Below are 22,626 nucleotides of genomic sequence, written 5' to 3'. Positions count from 1 at the left end.
TAAAAAGGGATATACTGAGCTAAAAATAATACCATCTAATACAACAGCCCTGCAATAAAAAAAAAAATAAAAAAAAAATCTTACCTTCATGAAGGCTGTAATGTTCAGATTTAATGAAACTTTCACAATGTGGATTCAGCTTTTGGTTTGTGCTGCTGTTGAACTGTGTTGTTACGCCTATAAAAGGTGTTTCTAATATTTTGTCCACCCCCTTTTATATCAGTGAGGGTGATGCAGTTGGTCCCTCATGTTCAGTTTTGTCAATAACATTTGTTATAATGTGACACCATATTTTCAACAGTACCAGGGCATCAATTAGAGCTACAATACTTGATTCTTTTCTTACCTGATAGCAGCAAAACATGAACAGACATTATATGTTAAGATGCAACAACACAGTGGTGTTACTAATATAAAATGGTGGCCACAGTTTGCAGAAGAAGACATTTAGAGTTTTATATAAAAGTTGTTCGGCTTAACAAAGCAGTTGTTTAAGTGCACAAATATTTCCCGTTATCAAAAATAATTCAGTGTACTGGACGAAGTAAACACCTGGAAAGCTGCCGGCACTCTTCTGTATGATGTTCACTCTGACACACTTTCATCTTCATTCCCACCTTTGAGCCGTCTTTCTAAGACCATTCAACGCCACCACAGTAAGTTTAATCAGAAATTAATTTTATTCACTTTAATTACTCGAAAGTCCCTTTTTTTGTTTTTTTTAATATGTGACAGAAGAAATATACTTTACCCAGAAGTCAACACTGAGGTATATTATTTTCCATTTCGGCTGTGAAGGCCAGTTCTTCCTACGTGGAGATAACCAAGCATAAGGTCACAAGAAGAGCTCGGCTGGGTCACCGTATGTAACTGATCACTGGTCCGTCCATACAATCTTTAAATGAGTTGGGTCATGTATTCTCAGAGATAAAAAAGCAGTTGTTCATTATGTGGTAAAGATGGCCGAGCACTTTTAAACAGTTAAATCATTTCAGAAACTTGTCATGTTCAAAAAACAGGATTATCTAGTAACTAATGCAGCTTTAAGACCACAGAAATACAAATAATTAAGATACATAATATCACAGAAACAGAAACTTCCAGATGTCTCATGTCACACATTTCATTTCCCAGCTCCATCTTCCTTCAAAGGACGGCACACCCATCGGCTCTGCTAACTTACACCACAAAGCAATGGGGTGCTGATTGTGCCAAGTGCAAAATGTACAAATCACATAAAAGTGTTATTCCCACCCAGGATCCAGTTTTACAAACAGCATAAGAAAACCATCTCCCCAAAGTTAGGTTTGCCATCACAGAAGCAAAAAATTTAAAATGTCACATCCAGCTTGAAGGAACGAGTCTCTAGTCATTGTCTGAACCTTCAGGAGGGTAAAATACTAACGAGTCATGAAAAACGTGGCCGTAAGGACGAAGTCTGTAAACTCCAAACATCATAACCTGCATTTGATTCGGCGACATCCCGTTGAATGTGACCGCCATGTCGGAGCAGCAGCCCTCCACCACGTTAGCGGGGTTGTCCTTCATGCTGTCCGTTATCAGGCTGTCCACACTCTTGCTGTTGAACAGGCCCTTTCCGTGTGCGTCTTCTCCATTCTCGGCGAAGACACCTGTATATTTGAGACACACGGCCAGCTGCTTGTCCTCGCTCAGCTTCCACAGAGCACGTCCTCTTTCTGGACATTTGTTCTCATCCTGGAACACATGCACCAGCCTTTTCAGGGCTTCATAGCTCAGAACAATGCCGCTATCATACGCCACATACTCAAGCTCCCCTGACTTCATAGCATTGCCCAGGTAGAAGGGCTCGCTGGGATCCTTTGTCAGCACCAGGTATTTGAGGTTCTCGATGATGGCGAACGTGGTCGGTTGTGCCACAAAGAACCAGCGCAGGTCACCAGCGTTCTCATAAGCATGCTTCAGAGCTTTACGTAACCTCGCCCAGTCATCTTTTTCATTCAGGTCTACAGCCTCGAGCGCCTTAGAAGTCTCAGAGGTGTAAAACACAGACTTATCGCAGTGTTTGCTCCAGGTGTCAACAGCAGTAGCCCAGTAAACAAGGATCTTGGGCTGGACCATGATGATGCAAGAGACCCGGACTTGATTGCTCAACTCCTGCACTTGACTGTCAGAGAGGCGCGTCAGCTCATCTTTACTTGGAGCCTTGACGTGATGATGGTGATGGTCCTCTGTCCTGGACACCTTGCTGGGGCTGAAACTACCCAGAAGTGACAGCACCAAGCAGAAGAGGCCTCCCATGACCATCCCCTTCATGAAAGAACCTCCTTCGGACAGCATTTTGGCAGCAGACGCTGGACAAGAGAGAAAATGCATTAGAAGGTATACTATACAGGGTTATCCTGAAAAGCAATTTATACACTCATACAAAAGTAATCCCTCTCAATTATCACTTATGACCCACTAGAAATGTGTAAAGCAAAGAATAATCATCATGCATCATCTTAAAAACATTGCAAAAATCTGTTCCGTAGAGTTTTACAGTCATTGAAAGCTGCACACATTTTTATTTCTGGCAACTGGCATAAATCAGAAATGACTACCATCAAAAAGATATCATATTTCTCTCCTTTCAATGACTTTACACTGACTACCACTTTGTTACAGAATTGATTTTAAGATGTTATTTATCACCTTTAAAGCCCATCATGGCCTGGGCCCAGACTACCCCTCTGAAAACGATCGTTAGTTGCAGGCCTAATGTAATTTAAAGTCATTCATAGCACATCTTGATAATCATCTAAGTAGCCAAACAGTAAACAAACACAACTGAACTTAGTGTTTACAATTTTCTCATGACAAAAGCCACATCTTGACATAAGCCCTTAGTTTATCTGTCTAAATAAACTCAGTAATTCTCATTATGATCCTGTTTTTAGCGAAACGCGACAAGGCACGATGTGAAAGCTAAAGCAGCTAGAAACTTAATGCCTGAGCTTGTCTTAAAGCATTTAACAGTTCAGTGACTCGATGAAACTTCGCAGACATCCATCTGTTCGGACTCTTAGCCAGTTCGTGCAGCTAACATTAACACTAATTAACATTAGCTGACGTCTCGACGTTACAGCAGGCAGTTTAGGGGAAGTCACTGTAACTACCAGCTGTTAGCTGAATGTTAGCATCCTAACTGCGTAACGTTACACTACACGACTAACTCGGAAGTCTTGTTAGCAGCATACATACAACAAATAAAGAGCATTTATTGTACCTAGCAGGGTGAATGCTGCCGTTCCAGGTGGTGCTCACGTTTTCGCTTGTCTATCAGCTCCCACCTTTCCTGTTTGGTGAGATTACCAACGTCTGTCAGGACAGTTAATTAACAACCAGGTAACTGCATGGTTCTCGCCAGTGCTAACGCTCAACAACAGCGTCTTCCGCGTTCCGAGGTCACGTGACTCAGCTGAGGTTGCGTTCGAATAATCTTAACAGCCGCTTTCATTTGTGGCGTTAATTACTAAGTAAGTAAAGAAAACGTATATATATATTTCTAAATGTTATTTTATTTAATGTCACAGTCACACGTTTATTTCATATCACGTTTACATTATTTATTGTATTTTACATTCATTCTTTGTGGTTTGAATGTGGGGTTGTAAAAATGGCACCTTTGTAGTGCTCCAATCATGGCTGAACTTAAGTGTTTTGTATTCTGGATGGGTTATTTTCTTACATTTCAGGCAAGTTTTTGACACCTATACAAGCGCTTATTAAAACTGGAAATTTGTTGCAATTGTGGGGAAAGACAAAATTCAGTTGCAGCTACAGATGAAAAAAAAAAAAAGTTAAATAATTAGTTAGTCAACCTACAGAAAACTAATCATCCTCCATTTTCATGACTGATTAATTCTTTAAGAAAAATGGCAAAAATTCACTTGTAGAAACTCCACAACTGTGTATGTATGTGTAAAATATTTTTTAAATTTCTATTCATGTGAGGGCTGCAGCTAACAGATCAAACTCATATTATATCCCGTTTGCCCCTTAATAAAGCAAACTGCCCTGTCCTGCTTAAACATGCAGCAACTTTAGGAGCTTATGTTCAGAGAAATGGCCCATACTCATCAAACTGTATTTGACTAATTCACAAAACATACCTGATGCCAAGATGTGGTTTTCGTAGTGAGGGGACATAATGAAGGCATCTACCTACATTCAACCTACCACATTTATTCAAGTGCTGTAAGCATAATTTTGAGGTACTTGTACTTTACTTTATCTGTTTTACTTTATCCCTATCATCGGTAGAAAGAGTGTTATTGAGGTAGTTTTTGATTGTGCGGATGTATTTTATAGAAGTGCTGCTCCTTCCACTCTGGAACCCACAGACACGGTCTAATGTGGTGCTCTCAGATTTATCACTGGTGATAGTTACAGTCCTCACCATTGTACCCGTATGATAAGGTGGGCTGGTTTTGTCTGGCAAAGAGGTGTAATAAACATCACTTGTTTATCTCTACAGCCCTTGTTGTAGAGTTACCACCTTTCGACTCAATGATGCTGAATTGGAACTTTGGACCCACGAGCCAGTCTGGATATAAAACGTCTGCCTTTTCTTTAAGTGCCGCAAATTTTTAGAATGATCTTCAACGCATGCTAAAAATTACTACTCTGTAACTGTCCATAACTTGATGTCCTTGCAAATGAGGGCAACCTCATTTATCTTCATCATAAATAATATGATATTTATCAAATACAACCCATTGTGAAAGATTAAGCCAGCAGTTCCCAACTCGACTTCCTGCAAATAAACAATATGTTGCTGGGGTTCATTGTCTTGTTTCAGATGTCTCTGAGGTTGTTAACAGTTCAGCCAAAGAGACATTTCCCCTTCAAACAAGTTGTTTTCTTTTATTTAAACGGTCCAAGGCAGAAAGAGGCAACGTTCTCCAACATTTCACAAAATTCAAAGATTTAGTCCAAAGTCTACAAAATAGATACAAATTTGTGCAGCAAAACCTGTTTTTTTTTTTTTTTTTTTAAATCATTTAATGACCTCTCAGATTTATCCTGGGACCCTTTGGAGGGACCTAATCCCTGGGTTGAGAACCACAAAACTAATCTACCTGACAGGAAAGTACATAAGGTCCAACTCGAAAGGCTACAACAATGAAATACTACTTACTGTGCACATTGTTCCATATTGACAATTTATTGATGTAATGACGTGTTAGTCACAGTCAGGGGCCACTTTCCTGAAGGACAATCTTTTTGCATCATTGAGGGTCCACAATTAACCCATCAATGTGAGTCCTGTATGTAATTTTAACCAAGATAGTTATTGATAGCTATTAGTTAGTTATTGTTTATTTCTTTTTCCAAATGAGTGATGTGTCTGAAATCACTGCTCGACCTTAAAACCAAACTCAGCTGTGTTCTTCTCACTGACTGCTCTGCAGCCAAATGTATCAAATATTGTTGTTCTCAACAGCAATTTCAGATGTGGAGACAGCCTTATAAATCACCTGATACCACGTCCACTCATCTGAAGAGCATTAGTGACCTTTCAGTTTGACAAAAAGCCCTGCAGCCCTGCAGCCTCCTCCAACAGCCAAACTCTTAACTCGTTTTGATCTTTCATATCAAACAATTAGAGTTTCCTTTACATTTTAAGCTGTTTATGAAATGAGTTATCGATTAACTGTTAAAAGTCACGTTGTAATTTTCCCCTCAAAGGACTCTCAACACAGTTATCTGCTTGGTGTCTCTAAGATTTCTTCTTAATCAAATCCACTCACCTTCAACCCCCAATCCTACTCAATAATGCACAGTATTCAGAGTATTACAACAGTAACGAAATATTCAACATAAGAGACTAATCGAGCAGAAATAAGACAAAGAGTAGGTTAATCTATAATTTTCAGTACAACAGAAGGAAGAGGACATGATGTGCCACATTGTAATTAAGTAACTAATTGTTTAAACTTCACATTTTGCCACTACTTTGTATATAGTTGGGCCTCCAGAAACAGCAAAAAACATGACACAAGAACACAGTCTCTTACTGTTTGTACCTTTAACTCGCAATTAACAAAATTTGCAACATGTGCACCACAATGTGACCTGTTTGCCCTGACGGACAGTCACAATTAATCGCTTCAGAAATGTTAGTCACGTCGAAACCTTCAGTGACACAGTTCCACCAGCTGTGCGCCTGTGATCTCAGACATGAGCAATGATACGTTTGAACAGCCCATCACGCTGAAATGGTGTCAGACATAAACCATCAGAGCTCCGCTGGACAGCCGCTGATTACTGCTGCAGAGTAAACATTTGTTAGGCCTCTCTGTACAAGCACAGATAGGCTCCGGCTGAATTGACAGGGTCCCCTAAATGGTGTCTATGACGCCTGATCCATCGCGTCAAAACCATTAAGAAGGAGACTGGGTGTGATGATAATGTATTGATCAGATTGTGATGGATGGCCACTGAGGATATATAAGTGAAGGTCTTTGCCAAGCAGAGGTATAGTCCAGATCTGACCATCTAAAGATAAAGGCACCATGCTCTCTGTGGCTCTGTTTTACCTCGTAGCTGTGATTTGTTCTGCAAGAAGGACACATGCTCTGCCTCTGTACCCTGACTCCAACCTGGAGCCACAGGCAGGTAAGACTCTTCCATTATTTTCTTCAATTTTACTGAAAGTGTTGGATTACTTAAGGTAAATTCTACCTTTTGCCATTAGCAAAACTAGAGCAGCACTCCTGCTTTGCCGGCTGTGAGGTATTAGCTCAGCTGGTGGAGCTTTTTGCCCTTTGAGATATGGTTCAAAATCCAGAAATACATTTTGTAAGGCCTTCCACTGAACTCGCTGCAGGGATGGGCTACTGTCATGATGACAGGATGATTAGAGGAAGCTGTTTCATCTCAACAGATTTCATTCAGAAATTAGTGTCAGAGGTGGAGGATGAACCCAACACTGCTGAGGCGGAGCAGAGAGAGATGAATAATCTGTATCCTCTACTGATGCAGCACAGCGGAGGGAGAGACTCCTGGAATAAAGGTAAAAACAATGCAAACATAATGCAGAAAGTTGCAGACAAATCAGTCACATATGGTCAATAAAATGACATTTATTTTTATTTTTAAGGGGCTAAAGATGTGGGACAACAAGATAAGTTTGCGAACATGGTAAGGCTGATTATGTCTCTGTACACTGTCTTAAGGAAGTAATGATATAGCACTACATGTTGTTTAATAGTGAAGGATTTTCCATAACAAAGTTACAAAGTGCTTTATGGAATAAACAAAAACAAGACAAAAAAAATTAAAATTGCAGAAATTGCACAGAAAGCTCAACTTGAAGGCTATTCCAGGGTTACTGACGACAAATGCCTCTCCTTTAGTTTAAAGTCAACATCGGGGTTGAATTAATAGCAGTAACAGTTGCAGGATCTGAGTTTGAGTGCAAGTATCTATGTGGTTAACTTTGAAATCAACTCTAAAATCAACTAGAAGTCAATGCCAGCAGGCTAAAACGTGGGTTGTGTGAGTTAGGCTGTACTGCACCACCGATGATGAGTTTATAACAAATCATCATCTGCTTTCGTCATGTTTTTTCCTTGTTTTTAGGTTGAGGACCTCAGAGAAGCTGTTTTGAAGCTGGCAGCGGCTGACAAGCTTCGCTCTCAGGGTTTTGTCAGATCAGAGCAGAACCTGCCCAAAACAAACAAAAGAGGTGAGTGACTCTTATTATTTTCTATCAGGCACATGCCACACCTGCTCCTCATACCCAGTCTGTGACACGGGCTCGAGCGTTTAGCCCCGAGTCCATCATCATAGTAATACCTCGCCTGATATCTGAGCTGACGCCGTGAGAAACTGATGATCTAATAAAAGGATGTTTAAGTAAGGTTTGTACCATTCAAGGTAGCTGAGATAACTTACACTGAAACAGGTGGAAGTACAAGTACACTCAAACAGATATTACAAGCACGAGCACATAACTCCACTGTGGTGAAAATATACAGAGACTCATTTTAAGTGCTCAGTGAAAACTTTTCTTTGTTTTATTAATGTACAGTATTTGACAGCAATCATAACTTCCCTATGAAGGCATATTTTGCCTTATTACAACTGTATTTTACCATATTGTCATCTGTTTATACACCAGCTTTAGAACTTATAGTTCTTGATCAACACATTAATAAACAGTTATGTCTGCTTACAGCTACATTATTGTGCATGTTCCAAACAATTTATTAAAAGTTTATAACCTCCTTATAAATACTAAATACGGAAACTTGAAATAAAATATTGCCAATAGTATAGTGTGTAAAGTGCAAGTACACTAAAATGTTACTTGTGATACGTTACAGGACTGAATAGGGGATAATAATGTAATAATTTACTTTTGATATTGTAAATAGATATTGTAATTTTTCTCTCTGACGTCCTTCCAGCATGTTTCTGGAAATACTGTGTCACCAACTAGAGCCCGGCCGCGGCAGGACGTCTGGCGCACCTTCAGCTCAGCCTGGTTGGAATCGCCTTCGCTCTCCATCACCATTTTTGTTTCCCACTGAACAGTATGTTCATCTAAACTGGATCAACAGAAAGTATATTTTTGAAGAATGTAAAATGGTCTTTTTTGTGGCTGAGAATAAACTTGAATATCAGAAATGCCATTTACGTGACCTGCTTTTGGTTGTGATACTTCAAGTTAAAGACAATAATTACTGCATGAGACCAAAAGGACGATGAAGTTCAGGATTGTTTCTTCATTCATTCCCACGAGGGAGCATTACAGCACCACTCAGCACGCACACACACAAAATCACTATGACAAACGAATATGATACTTTTATTAGTGTGACAGTGAGACAATTTAATCAAACTGTATTTGTACAGTGTAAGAAGAAGAAGAAGAAGAAGAAGAAATGTATTTCATGTTTTGAATACAGATGAACTGTTTGTGAAGGTTTCTGCAGCTGCTGCTCACACTAACACAATCTTTATACTTTAACGAGGGTGTTTTGATCATAAAAAGCATGAAAAAATTTATTTACACTATAAACACAAACAGTCAATTGCACGTTTGGCCTTTTTCGATGCGGAATAAATGCACCATTTCTCTGTGAGAGACAGCGGATAGTCAATACATACAACCAATAAAACATTTTGCTTTAGAGTGTCCCAAAGTCTGCTGTAGCAGGTCAGGGTGTTTAAGGTGGAATAGTGTCCGATTCATTGGCACAGTTTACTCGTGTAGGTTGTAGCGCCCTCTACAGATCAACATCTTTACATGCACAGTTACACTGGCTGAAAACAGGACTTATATGACAGAGAATCAAAAGTTTATTTCCTCTTGTTGGCCACAGTGAAGTAAGCCTTCTCGATTTCAATGTCGGCCGGACACGTCTGCTTGAACTCCTCTCTCTCGTAGGCGTTCTCAAGGTATCGCCACACGCCTGTGAAATGTGCAGGGATGTCAAAGTCGCAGTACTTCTTGGCAGCAATCTGAAATAAAATGACAGGAAGACTGAAATTAACCTGAGAAACAGAGAGTACACCAGGTACTTAAAGATCAGGAGTGAAAGATCATTTAAATAAGTAACACTGAAATATTCAACTACTCAAGTAAACTGTAAAAACACTCATGCAGGTAAACATCTGTTACTTAAGTAAAAGTATGCATGTATTATCAGCTACATGAACATAAAATATAGAAGCACTCATGCTGCAGAAATTTTGACCTCCATGACTCAAACATTAGATTGTTAATCCTGATGCTTAAAATCTAAATATTCAGGTAATTTGGCAAAGGACTTGAGCACATGTACATCATTGCTTTCCTCCTCGGCCTCCAGACAGAAGATTTACTCTATAGAGCACAAAGTGAACCAAGAAACCTGCAGTGCACCGGAGATGACCCCAGAATGATAACGCACTGTCTCACCCTGATAACGTGCAGCTTGGGCAGCAGGTTGCAGTCAGCTAAGGTGAGGCGGTCGCCGTCCAGGTATTTCCTCTTGGAGACGGTGATGGTCTCTCTGGAGTTGTGGTCGATTTCCTCGGGGAGGGGGGAGTTCAGGTAGACATCCAGGCGATGGAACTCACGCAGCAGGTTTTTCTCCTGAACTGGAGAATCAGAAACACAGAGATATGTTGTGTTTTTGTTTGTAATTGCCAGAGGTGCATTGTAACTACGGATAAACTGTGAGTACATTTGACAACAATTTTGAGGTCCTTTATTTTATGCAACTTTGTACCTTTTCTCTATAACATTTATTTAACAGCTGTAGTTGCTTGTAGGTACATATATTATACACAAAATCAATGATAAACTTGGAAACATGGATTGAAACAATAGATTGCAAATGGCTAATGGAACAGAGTGTAGGTGAAACATAAAATACTGCGTACACATCAACGTATCACTGAGACATTTTTTTCACTTTCACTTTTGATCAGATCCTTTAGTGAAAGTATCAATTCAATAGTATAAATTTACTAGGAAAACTTCGGCTTTCAGGCTTTTCTTAAGTAAAAGTGCAGAAATATTTTCAGCAAAATGAAGGTATTCATTTCACAAAAGTAGCCCCATACAGAGTTTTTACATTATAATAATGGATGTGTATGTAAGCATTTTAATTTAACTGAATTATTTAGTCAAAGTTGAGCTAATTCTAAGTACTTTATGTACTATTTGGCAGTTTATTCTAGATAATAATAAATAAACAATGTTTTAGAGGCTCATTTTCTAAATAAAATCTGAACATGTTTCACAGTATAGCTGTCAAATAAATGTTGTGGAGTAAAAAGTGTAATATTTCTGTCTGAAATGTAGCAGAGTAGAGGAATAAAGTAACATAAGAGGGAACCACTTAAGTGAAGTACCTCACAGTTTAAGTGCAATACTTGAATAAATGCACTTTCTGTGATGGCACCTTAAAAACATATTTTCTTGAATGTGTATCTGTTTATGTCACATCCATGCAGGTCTGAATAAGTGAAGCATCACGAGCTGCTGCATATTTAATCACAACAGCCACAACTTACAGGCGTTATTTGGACTGTTCTTGATGAAAGCAGAGAACTTTGCAAAAATGTCAGCTCCGACGTCAAAGGACTCTTTGTTTAATGGGCTGAGGTGAGGATACCTGCAGGCCAGGGAAGAAAGGAGAAGCCTGGGAGTAAACTTGTTTGATGAGAGAAAATCACTCTGCATTAATATCTGTTTAATAATCAAGTGCAACAATACCTGGGAGGGGCCAGTGTTTGTTCAAGAAACTCCTCGATTTTGATGAAGTCTGTTTTGAGGGTGCCGTTGTAGAGGAGGAAAGGCGGGTTAGTCCCAGGGGCCAGGTCTTTGAGCTCAGCCGGCTTCCTGGAGAGGACGCGGAAAGATGGGAGACATCTGATTTAATTCTGTTCGTTCAACCAGACTGTTATCAAGCACATCGAAACTGAGAGCGCGTCGTGTTATCAAGGCTCGTCAGAATCAAATGTGGCACCGCGGATTAACGATTTCAACACAGGCTGTTGATTTAGTTATGAAAAAACCCACAGCGCTGGGAGTGGTCGCCTGTGTAAAAGGCCCGTTGTGTGTGCGTTCTGAATCATTCAATTATCAGCATCCTTTCAAAGTTTCCTGATCTTATTTGCTCTCCGGTAATGACCCTGAGAAATTCACACAATAAAGCCTCAATTAAAGGAGGTGTTTGTTTGAAAGCGACACAGAGCTCTTTGTACACTTTGGCCTCATGGGCTCCTCCCTCTGACCTCTGGGAGACAGAGTGAGCAACACACCTATTGATAAGTGAGAAATGCTTTGGATTAGTGAAAGAAACCTCTCAATTTCTCTCTCGTTTTGCTTCTTAATAGAGTTCTGTGTGAAAGTCCCTGTGACCAGATGCTCAGGAAGTGTTTTTTTTGCCACAGGAGGGGTGCTTACTTCCTCATGTCAACAGTGGTCACGGTGAACTTGACTCCTTTCAGCCATAAAACCATGAAGAGCCTTTGGCAGAAGGGGCAGTTCCCCACGTTCTCGCCATCATGTCCAGCCTGAAAAACACAGAAAGTGATACATTTTATCTTGTTCTGTCTTCATATTATGGCCCGATTCAGCCGGTGAAGCTTTCACAATATCTTCTCTCCTCTCCTCTGCTGATAAACAAGTGATTTTGCAAGCGAACAACATTTCTGGCACATTTGAAGGTGTTTTCCTCTCTGCAGGGAAAAGGAGGCGCTGTGTTACAGCGGATAACAACTGTCGCTAACATCTCCGCTAACATTGCTACAGTTATCTCACAATATGACAGCTGTTTAAAGCCCAACCTGTGCTTTTTACTAATATGTTGTTTAAGGAATAGTTTGACATTCTGGGAAATTCACTCATTCAGTTTCTCGCTGGTGGTTAAATGAGAGGGTACATACTGTGCTGCTCTCATGTCTGTAAGGTTATGACGAGACAGCCAGCAGCTGCTTAGATTAGCCTAATGTAAAGACTGGAAACAGCTAGCCCGGCTCTGTAGGGTCACAAAATCTGCCTTCCAACGCTCACTAAATAACACGTCAAATCCTGTTTGTTTAATATTTATAAAAACCCGACATGCTGCATTTTTACAGGGGTTTTTGTGGTGACTAATTCTTGGATGGGGGCAGTGATTTCCTGTTCCTCTTCTTTTGAGTTTTGGCCGTGCCAGACCAAGAGGAACCTGCACATAGCCCCTCTAAAACCTCAACTTGTCAGTTTTACGCTTTGGTTTTTGTATGAATTAAACAAACAAGATATAACGTGTTAATTATTGAACTTAAGAGATGCTGAAAGTCAAGTTTTGTCACCTTCGGAGAGGGCCAGGCTAGCTGTTTCCCCTTGTTTCCAGTCTTTATGCTAAGCTAAGCTAAGATCTGCTGCCTGTAGCTTCATATTTAACATAAAGACACGGGAGTCATGTTGATCTTCTCATCTAACTCTCAGCAAAAATAAGCATATAAACCAAAATTTCCAACAGTTCCTTCAAGTGACTAAAAGTTGAGTTTCGCTTACAAAAAGACATAACACTTCTACCAGTACTGTCTACTGCATATTGTTTTTGAGCTCACTTGACCTTGTTTTTTATCAGAGGACACTGTGTCTCTGAACAGATGCTATTAACATGTTTATGTAGATGTATGACACTATGAATAATAATGTTTGGATATTGAGCAACATGAAATGAGGAAAAAAATGTCTATTTGTTTACGTGACTTCTTGATATGGATGAGTGTTTCTGAATGTGTGCGTAAGTAAAGTGGGTGTGCCCAGCTCAGGCTTGAGGCCAGTCACCCTTCGTGCTCCCTGCTCCTTCTGGGTGTGCAATGATAAAGTTGACTGTCTATCTGTGGCCAGAGTTCACTGATAAAAAAAAAGTGCTGTGACCCTCGGGGGGGTGGGGTGGGGGGATGCAAACACTTCAGCATCTGCAGCACATGGTATCTATAGAAGGCCACAATCAAAATGAGAGTTGTCCTCTGATTGATGCTGCTCATACAGCAACATACTGTAGATGTCTGCCCTGCAACAATACTGATAAAAGAGTGACTCCTTTCTTTGTCTGTGACTTTTCCCCTGAAAGAGAGGATGTAAAACAGGCAAATTCATGTGGAATTACTTAATTCAGGTGTGATTGGCTTTCTCTCACATGTCTCACAGTCTACTTCTACTTTCCAGTAAATAGTGAAATTGAAAGAAATATCTCACCTTGATGAACAACTCGATGCTCGGCTCCTTGTCAGAGTTCTGCCGGAGTGCCATGTCGTCCCAAACAAAGTTTAATTCACTCTTTAAAATTCCAAATACTTGTTCTCGTCAAAGTTTCTTCTTGCAGTCAGTGCGTCTTTTCACTCCCCCACAAAAAATCCACAGAGCTGAGGAGAAAAAGCTGATGATAACGCCCTTGAACAAGTGGTTTCAAGTGTTTTCGTGGCTGTGGAAGTCAGGAGAAAGTGTAACACCTCTCGGCTGGTTGTGTTTTGTCTGAGGTCTCCGTGGAGGCTATCGCTCTGAACATACTTTACAGTCAGGGGAGAGGGAGGATCCAGAGAGATGGGCGGGGTACTCTCTTATATACCCTCGCCAAACTCTATGAGAACAGAGCTTAAAATAGGATCCTCTGCATATTGCAATACACAGGAACTGATAACAACATGTGACTCACAAAAATTCAGGCAATTCATTTGGGCCACTCATATTCCAGCTATGTTAGATATGGAGGGAGTAATAGATTAGGGGCATTTTTCACAGGAGGGCTGTAACAAATACAAAGCACCCACTGTGTGCTGACGTTCACTGGGACACATTAGAGACACCTAATCTAATTTAAGGCAGAAACCTTTTAGCCTCCCGTCTGGTTGACTTAACAGTGTTTATAAGAGGTGCCTGAACATACATTTTAAAAGTCACACTGATTTTAATCGATGAGTGTTTGTGACTTAATAACAATGAATGGGTAAATGTTTGTTGCAGTCGTGAAGCGAAAATGTAAAAATCCTTCTGTACTTGTTTGTTTCTTTACTTGCACACCATCAAAGCCTTTTGGTTTCCCTGCATACTGTAGATGGAGAGAATGACAATAAATTCTATGATGACCACGACCTTGAAATGAGCAAATGCAGTTTATATTAAAATGCTGCTTACAGCTTAATGCATCAGTAATAATGATGCAATAACAGATTAGCATTGTAACAGTGAGATGACTAAATCTGCGTAGTGATTATTATTTTTACCTGGAGTCCTTTAAGTACAGTTCACTGATAATATGGAACTATTTTCACCTTGTAAAAGTTTAATGGAGCAGTTTTACATTTTGTTACTGGTGTTTTTACTAAAGTAAAAGGCCTGAATATTCCTTCCACTGCTGAGGAAAGTGTATATTTTGCTAATTGTATGATCGGTTTTATTCAGCTGCAGCCACGTCTTTCAAACAAGGGTAGAGATGTTTTAAGATAGTTCAGGGGTATTTTGAGAAATGCATTACAGTGGGGGGACATCGGCAGTGCTTTGGGCATCGAAAGGATCAAGATGAAGGTTACTTTTGATTATAGACTGGCTTTGCTTGAGTTGAGGTGTGAAGAAAGTGCTAAAAACTCTTTGTGCTTTCCAGTTAAGACATTCAGCTTTTTGTAAGTGGTAATTAGTAATGATCGGCGTAGGTGGTTTTTGGACAATAAATGAATAAGACAGTTGATTTTCATCTCAGGACCACAGGTCCTCTGGGACTGAGGACCGAGGGCTCACTTCAGTGTTGCCGTTTCTTGTAAAATGGTATCACTTACAGTAAATAGGGGAAGGGAAATTTTATGACAAATTCCCCAATGCTGCGGTGTGGACTTCTCTAAAGAAGTAAGATCAGCACCATGCACGGGTTATGCAATTCATTACAAGGAATTTAAAAAGAAAGGACCGCAGACTCTGATCCACGTACTTTGTTTTCCTTGGCTCTGTGCCATGTGAAACAATCCCATCGCATTCAAAATCCACGACAGGAACTGTTACGGAGGCAGAGAAAGTTGTTGTTGGAAGAAAAAAGCATCCTCCGCTCTCCTTTTAAATATCTGTGAAGTCAAGGAGGTTGTGGCCTGAGATTTTCCAACTGTCAGAAACACAATCTCCCTTTCCACTGCGTGGTACAACCCCTCCTCCGCTACAACAGAAGATTTTAAGGAATAATTAGTCACTTTATTGACACTTCCTATGGGAGGTGACTGGAATTTTACTGGAGTGAAAGGTGGGAGGGTCATTCTTACTTATGCACTTAATTAAACTTGGGCTTCTCCTTCTAAATTATCAGCCTCCATTACTGCGTCCACTCTGCTGCTATGGGGGGAGTGTTTTTTGCAGCCTGTGTGATAAATGACTGGATTGCCATTCAAACATTCATTTTGATTCACCACCACACGTAGCGGCACTTACTGATAAAGTCCTGAGCACCGGTGAATCACTTTGAAAGTATTTTGTGTCAGTGTTTGGTTGGTATGACAACAGCCGTCACACAGGGTTGAGAAAGAACAACGCATAAAAAGGGAAATTAAGATTAAAATCACAGCCCTTATAGTAAACTGAAAGCAACCGATTCTGGCTGCGCAGGGAGGGGAGATTTCCTGAGTATTCCTGGAAAAGACAGTTGTGGAAACACGTAGCTTACCGCTGACCTTTTACTTCCTCTTCCACAGACAAAAAAGATAGGAAAGGCCGATCTCATGGAGCGAGATACTCACATATCTCCACCGGACACACACAGCGGCTGGAAGTGACCCTGGAAAAAAATGCCTTATCTCTATAAACAGGACCCTCACTGTTGACGGTCGAAGAGAATGAGTCTTGATTTTGCCTTCACACACGCACACACACACACACACACACACACACACACACACAAACACAAACAAGGTCAATATGTTAAAGATGTTACATGAAGACCCGTAATAAATTAAACTCTATACAGCAAATCCACTCTTTTTGGTCATAGGCCTTCATCAGGCATTAACGGGCATATATGAGTTTTTGAACATTGATTTAGCAGTAAACCACTCTTTGCTATTTGTAAACAATATTAATATAAAGTGGAGTAATGGCATCTTCAGCGGAGAATGAGGTCACACCCTCGTGGCCTCTGCTGTAATCCAAACTTCTCTGTTCTTTGTTTCGATATCCGGGCCAGCTGCACGTGCATGTTAGTTCATGCGAATCCCCCCTGAAAGTGGTGTTGTCTATCAAATATAGAACCTTTAAAGAAGTAGTTCAGCGTTTTGGACAATACACGTATTGGTTTTGTTTCAGAGGGTTAGATGGAAGAATCTACACCACTCTCATGTCTTTGAGTCAAGTATGAAGTTGGAGCTGGGAGCTGGTTAGCCTAATGTGGCCCAATGCTAAAAAATTGGTGTGAATTGGGTTATAGGGTGTGTTATGTGCTGTGACTGTTTCCTAGCGAACAATGGCCAATTGCAGTGACTTCCTGCGGTCTTGTAGCCACAGTGAGTCTGCAAGCTGCGGTGCCATTGTGCTTAAACAGACTCCTTTAATAAAACCTCTGCTCACTGGTCATATCTGGGAATCCATGCTACAGCCAGTGACACTGCACAGACGTGCTGCGTGGAGGGTTAAACTGTTCAAGTAATACCTCCAACACATAAGTCTCCCTAAAACTATAGATAGGAGATTTACACCTGTGATGTGAGCAAGGCATATTGTAATGTTTAATTTCTCTTTTAGCATAAATTAAACATATGTGATACATAAGTGAGCTTCTCTGAGATTCTGAGAAAGCCAGGCTACGTGTTTCCCTGTGCTAAGCTAAGCTAATTGCCTCTTGGCTGCAGCTTCTGGGCTCCGTAAATAAATGCATCTCCCAAAAAGTTAAACTATTTCTTAAAACTTACAATATAAAACATTATTATGCTCAAGCCACAAGCTGCAACAACCAATCAAAAGAGCCATATCGCAGGTTTTTGCTGCATGTGGCCCCAGTATAAAGATGTTATTGTTTCATAGTGTAACTATGAAATCAAATGTACACGCATCCATCCACAGAGACACACATACTGTAACATGGTCCCAAGTTCAGCCAAAGCAACACTGAAACTTGGCTGTCAGCTCGGTTCAAAGCAGTTAACTGTGATTTTCTCTTTTTTTATCGCTGAAGAGGGGGTGGCTGTTTCTTGTAAACACAATGGCATCATTGACCTACTGACCGCTCTCTCCCAGGCAGTCAATAGCACAGCAACACATCACAACAAAACCCTGAGGTCTACTGTGCAGGATATGCACAATGACAGCGCCATGGAGTTCTTCTTCCTCTTCTTATCTCTTCTTTTGGCTCTGAAGATACACACCGCACATTCGGCTCCTGATTTCTCTAGTAAGTGCTTTGTTTTTGGCATCGGTAATTGCTTTTTCAGGAGAAAATCAAACTGCTGACTGGCTATAAATTAGCCATTAAAGGTTTGCAAAGGAAGCTCCTTAAGCATCCCCTAATTTTTTTTTGCACATCCTGTGTTCCAAACAGCTGATGCCACTCCTGCTAAAAGACCCGAAGCAGGGTCCTGAACTTAGATCTTAGCAGAATAGGACAAGATACTCCCAAAGCGTTCAATAAACTACAGTTGAGTTGTTTTGACTCATGGAAATAAAATATGATGGATGACATTATGTTAACAATGATATATTCAGACCAAGCCAAAGGCAGCTTTTGTCTCAGACACCTCTGTTATGAGCACTGCAGTGTGCCTCTCCATCTGACCAGATATTTCCATTTTTTTGTCCTGTTGCAGGCTCTAAGGCGCCTAATAATAGTCCATTGTGAGTGAATGCCTGGTACTGCCTCTCATTTGCTCCCTGAAGCTTCAGGCTGCCTCTGTTCTGCACACACACACACACACACACACACACACACACACACACACACACACACAACACAGGGGGCAAATACGGGAAACACGCATGGGAGGGGAGACTTCACTTCGGTGTTCCGTTGTCTTGTGTGTTTGTATGTGTGGTCATGGTCCAAATAATGTCTTGGGAGGCTACACCCGCCGGCTGGGACACCACCCAGTCGAAAAGCAGGGCTGAGCTGCGAGCGTAAAAAAAGCACCTAACAAGTCACACTATTGACCTGCCAATCATGGACAATGAAGGGCTTCAAAATGACGCATTATTTGGTGATAATAACCATGTCAACCAGTCACCTCTGTTTTGCCAACAAGGAGAAATAATTGCTTTGTTGCTTAGAAATCAAATCTGAAACCTGTCAAGTCAAAAAAGAGTTATACTGATTTATATATTTAAATGAGATGAAAGTGACAAACCGCTGTGTTTGAGATTGGATATCAGCCTTTGTTTTAACGAGCATGTTGACCATTCACTGCGTTTGCATGCCTGCTTATTCGCTGTAAGTTGCACTATTAATTTTCTCCCACCTGTAAATGCAGACTGACTCTCCCACAACCTGCAGAATAATCAGCATCACCTTGTGTTCTCTGTCAGTGTATCTCCACACCATCCTGAAGAACCACACGGCTCATGCTTGTGAGGGGGACACGCTCATCATCGAGTGTCCCTCCAGGACGTCTGTGACCGTCCTGTCAGCTTTCTATGGACGACGTGTTCCTAGCCAGCATTTGTGCCCCTCTGCAAACTCAAACATAACTGTGGAGGAGGACACAGAATGCACTTCCTCAGCTGCTATTGAGGTATATAAAGCCACAGTAAGATGAATGTGAAGTCTATGTTTTAGTGAAGCACTCTGTTTTCCTTGAATGCTTTCTTGACTCACAGCTCATTCTTGTACTCAACATGTTTTCTCGCTCTTGCAGAAAGTGCTGTCAGAGTGTCAGGATCGTCGGTCCTGTCACATCCCCGTCTTCAGTCCAGTGTTTGGTCAGGACCCCTGTCCTCTCACCAGCAAGTACCTCCTGGTCGCCTACAAGTGCAGACCAGGTATGCTGCTATGGTCCAGTACATACAGTCTGTACTCTAAATATGTGGACAATCATGATGTCAATATTTCAATCAGTCGATTTTTTTTTTCTTTGCACATATAATAAATTGACAGTATTAAGGAACCGAATTGTGCGTGTTGCATGTTTAAGCCCATCACAAACAATTTTCTATTTGTATTTTTGTATTTGTGCATTTATGATAAGTATTTATGATAAGTATAACCAAAACAAAGAGCAGAAGTAAAAGTCAGGGATGTCCGCTGTGGTGGATTACCCATTTCAACCGCTTTCATTTCTCTACATTTGATTTACAAACACAAATGAAACCAGCAGTGGTGGAAGAAGTATTCAGATGCTTTATTTGAGTTAAAATAGCAACACTACAGTGTAAAAGTACTCTACAAGTCCTGCAATAAAAATGCAAAAGTTAAAGCACAAAAGTATGAGCATCAAAATATGTTTAAAGAAGCCAAAGTAAAAGAACTCATCCTTGATGCACTCATGTGTACAAAATCTGCATCAGGAGCTAATTTAAGTAACTTTATATATTGCTGGGTAGCTTAACCTGTAATAATATATTAAAATGTGTCAGCTGATGTCTATTTTGTATTAATATTCAAAATCTGCAAAGTTATTGGTAAATAGAGCTTCTAAATAAAGTACAATGTAGTGGAGTACGGTTGAAATATCAAGCAATAAAAAAAGAAGTACAAGTTCCTCAAAATTGTACCTAAACGGAAACCAGTGATTGAATGAAGCTCAGCAGTGACATAACATCTGTTATTGATAGCAAAGAGCTAAAAAAAACAGCGCAGTATGTTTCTTTAAGTTTCTTTATCAGATGTTCAGCATGACTCTCCTTTCTCTAATTAGGTGTCTGTATGTGTTTGTGTGTGTCGTGTGTTTTGCAGAGCACCACCGGACAAGGTTGGTGTGTGAAAACGAGCGTCTGAGGCTGATGTGCAAAAACGAGACCGTCCTCGCGATCTACTCCGCCACGTTCGGACACCTGCTGCATGGAAGTCCTTACTGTCCCCAGGAACCTGGATCACATGCTGACATGGGTCTGAAGCAGAGCGCTTCACTGTCATCCTGTAGCTAAACATTTTTATAGACACAGTGGAGACTAACTGTTGTGCTTTAATTCATCTGTTAGTTTAAAACAATGGTTGAATTATTACTATTAATTGTTATTTTATTGCAGAGTGTTTGTCACCCTCGGCCCTGAGGAAGGTGTCACGCAGGTGTCATGGCAGAGCGAACTGCTCCGTCCTGGCTGATACTCAAACCTTTGGGGACCCCTGCTTCGCTGGCACCAGGAAACACCTGCGAGTGTCCTTCACTTGTGGTACGTGACGAATCGGATGCTGCTGCATGTGACTGATATGGTTTGTAGCATCATGTAAAAAAAAAAAAAAAAGAAAGAAAGAAAGAAAGAAAGAAAGAAAGAAACCCCTTTCATTTTCTCTTCAGTGCCCCGGTATCTGCTGGAAGATGTGGGCCGAGGGTCAACAGATCCTTTCATGATCTCAGACTACACACATGGTGAGAGAAAGGCTGAAAATCCTCAGGTTTTGTTGCATGCTGCAGACTTTGACTGGCGTCTGAGCCCAGACCCCTCTCACCTGCAGGTGGATGGTACACTGGCCCCACCTACAGGCCTCAAAACGTGCTCTTAACCAACTCTCTGGAGATCATTGAAAAAATATTGGGTATGTGCACTGATGCCTGGAGACCTCAGGCCAGAGTGGCATGTACATTTCTTTGCATTGTTGAAGATTACATTTAAAGGGCCGCACAGGTGTTTTAGTTTTAATGCTCGGTCACATCACATTTACAGAACATCATAGCTAATTATAAGTTTTCGCCTCTTTGTGTTCCTTTTGCCTCCTTCTGCACAAACTGAGCATATGAAATATATAATAATGGCTCCCCTCCATTTTTATATGTAGTAAAGAACGTGTTTATATACATATTGAAATATTTTTGTCGAGGTTACATTACCATATAATGGTAACACAGAAGAAATGAAGCCAATAAAAATGACTTAATGTTCCCAGTGATCAACAGCCTATTAGGTTTAAAACATCTGCACTGTCAGGAAAGAGTTATTCCCTGCTTGGGAAGTTAAAGCCAAATTAAACTAAATTTATGGAATTTTTGGGTAAATTGTCCACTGCAATGCAAAGTATAAGTAATTTGTCGTAAATTGCAGTAAATAAAACACCTAAAAATACCAGTGTAGTGTTTTAAGGAATGATTTGGTGCAGGATGAACAAACATGCTGAGTCTTACAGCGGCACATTTTGAATTTAGTTTGATTTCTTCCAGGTCTCCCAGAGCGAGTGGCCCTGTACTTTGTCTCTGGCATCTGTGCGGGTCTGGTTTTCCTGCTCTGCTTGTTCGGTCTGCGCTCCACGCTGGTGAGAGATGTTAAGGATCTGGTTACTGAGCTGAACGATGAGCTGAAAGCATCTAGGAGACAGCGCAAGGAGCTCATGGAGGACCTCTTTGATGATGAGGTCTCAGACACGTCGTCCTTCCGTCGCCTCACACAATCCTACCGCACAACAGACATCTTCAGTCCTTCCACTCTGACTGTGGAGATGGTCGATCGTGAAGTGGAACAGACGAGAGATCTGCCCAACGGGGACATCTGGCCACATCGAGACTCCAGCCCTTATGCCATTCATAAGATTAAAACCTACAGCAACTGAGAGAAGTCACATTAGTGAAACTACTGCTAAAGCATCCCTCTGTGGAGTATAAGTACACAACATTACTATTTAACTGTGCCTCCCTGTTCATGTATCATCATTCATGCTCAAGTGACTCTAAACAATGAAAGAGAAATACATGAAATGTTCATGTACTAGATTAATTACAAACATTAATAAGATTAGCATCCGGTAACTTCTTCTTTAGATTCATTTTAAATGCAACAGTATGTATATGAAAATAACAGCAGCAGAAAAGCCTCAGTTAATTTAGCTAATTCTCTGTCTACATTTGTTTTGGTTATAGAATGCAATGTACAAATGTTGGATAATAGAAATAAAATAAAGATTGTGTTAACAGGGTGATAAATGTGGTCTGTTTGCAGTGATGGCTCTGATTAATGTGTCATAAATAGTTCTTGAAAAGTTAAAGAACTAATGCACAATGAAC

General features: G+C 40.6%; 4 protein-coding genes across 5 annotated transcripts; 2 read left to right on the top strand and 2 right to left on the bottom strand.

Moving 5' to 3' along the window:
* Positions 1–661: 661 nt before the first annotated feature.
* On the bottom strand, positions 662–3,408 carry c1galt1c1 (C1GALT1-specific chaperone 1). The gene is made up of 2 exons (XM_076739486.1): positions 3,248–3,408; positions 662–2,333 (listed from the first exon to the last, which is right to left on the bottom strand). Exon 2 carries the CDS (start codon positions 2,317–2,319, stop codon positions 1,366–1,368), a length of 954 nt encoding a protein of 317 aa, XP_076595601.1. The 5' UTR covers positions 2,320–2,333; positions 3,248–3,408; the 3' UTR covers positions 662–1,365.
* Positions 3,409–6,503: 3,095 nt separating this feature from the next.
* Positions 6,504–8,662, top strand: urp1 (urotensin-related peptide 1). The gene is made up of 5 exons (XM_076739488.1): positions 6,504–6,642; positions 6,911–7,039; positions 7,127–7,167; positions 7,609–7,714; positions 8,439–8,662. Exons 1-5 carry the CDS (start codon positions 6,540–6,542, stop codon positions 8,468–8,470), a joined length of 411 nt encoding a protein of 136 aa, XP_076595603.1. The 5' UTR covers positions 6,504–6,539; the 3' UTR covers positions 8,471–8,662.
* Positions 8,663–8,812: 150 nt separating this feature from the next.
* Positions 8,813–14,007, bottom strand: clic2 (chloride intracellular channel 2). Its single transcript, XM_076738332.1, has 6 exons — positions 13,721–14,007; positions 11,933–12,042; positions 11,240–11,365; positions 11,038–11,138; positions 9,935–10,116; positions 8,813–9,495 (listed from the first exon to the last, which is right to left on the bottom strand). The coding sequence occupies exons 1-6, from the start codon at positions 13,772–13,774 to the stop codon at positions 9,334–9,336; spliced, it is 735 nt and encodes a 244-aa protein (XP_076594447.1). The 5' UTR covers positions 13,775–14,007; the 3' UTR covers positions 8,813–9,333.
* A 3,733-nt stretch (positions 14,008–17,740) lies between these two features.
* LOC143325363 (protein eva-1 homolog C) lies at positions 17,741–22,538 on the top strand. 2 transcript variants are annotated; one of them, XM_076738350.1, is made up of 8 exons: positions 17,741–17,879; positions 19,004–19,209; positions 19,333–19,456; positions 20,370–20,522; positions 20,663–20,806; positions 20,932–21,003; positions 21,090–21,170; positions 21,790–22,538. In XM_076738350.1, the coding sequence occupies exons 1-8, from the start codon at positions 17,783–17,785 to the stop codon at positions 22,173–22,175; spliced, it is 1,263 nt and encodes a 420-aa protein (XP_076594465.1). In that variant the 5' UTR covers positions 17,741–17,782; the 3' UTR covers positions 22,176–22,538. The 2 variants fall into 2 exon arrangements, with proteins under 2 accessions (XP_076594465.1, XP_076594466.1); XM_076738351.1 differs by lacking the exon at positions 21,090–21,170.
* The last annotated feature ends 88 nt before the right edge of the window (positions 22,539–22,626 follow it).

This window comes from Chaetodon auriga, chromosome 9 (assembly GCF_051107435.1).
Source record: "Chaetodon auriga isolate fChaAug3 chromosome 9, fChaAug3.hap1, whole genome shotgun sequence".
In the NCBI taxonomy this organism is placed as follows: Eukaryota; Metazoa; Chordata; class Actinopteri; order Chaetodontiformes; family Chaetodontidae; genus Chaetodon; species Chaetodon auriga.
Note: the sequence above shows the minus strand (reverse complement) of the source record. Positions and strands in the feature narration are given on the sequence as shown.

Bases quoted from the DNA above. Each gene is read 5' to 3' on its own strand.
- c1galt1c1 (XM_076739486.1), bottom strand. From the start codon at position 2,319: ATGCTGTCCGAAGGAGGTTCTTTCATGAAGGGGATGGTCATGGGAGGC.
- urp1 (XM_076739488.1), top strand. From the start codon at position 6,540: ATGCTCTCTGTGGCTCTGTTTTACCTCGTAGCTGTGATTTGTTCTGCA. The intron at 7,040-7,126 runs GTAAAAACAATG...TTTATTTTTAAG, and splicing joins GAGAGACTCCTGGAATAAAG to GGGCTAAAGATGTGGGACAA. The intron at 7,715-8,438 runs GTGAGTGACTCT...ACGTCCTTCCAG, and splicing joins GCCCAAAACAAACAAAAGAG to CATGTTTCTGGAAATACTGT.
- clic2 (XM_076738332.1), bottom strand. From the start codon at position 13,774: ATGGCACTCCGGCAGAACTCTGACAAGGAGCCGAGCATCGAGTTGTTC. The intron at 12,043-13,720 runs GTGAGATATTTC...TGTGTTTTTCAG, and splicing joins GCATCGAGTTGTTCATCAAG to GCTGGACATGATGGCGAGAA. The intron at 9,496-9,934 runs GTGAGACAGTGC...ATTTTATTTCAG, and splicing joins CCAAGCTGCACGTTATCAGG to ATTGCTGCCAAGAAGTACTG.
- LOC143325363 (XM_076738350.1), top strand. From the start codon at position 17,783: ATGCACAATGACAGCGCCATGGAGTTCTTCTTCCTCTTCTTATCTCTT. The intron at 20,523-20,662 runs GTCTGAAGCAGA...ATTTTATTGCAG, and splicing joins TGGATCACATGCTGACATGG to AGTGTTTGTCACCCTCGGCC. The intron at 21,171-21,789 runs GTATGTGCACTG...GATTTCTTCCAG, and splicing joins GATCATTGAAAAAATATTGG to GTCTCCCAGAGCGAGTGGCC.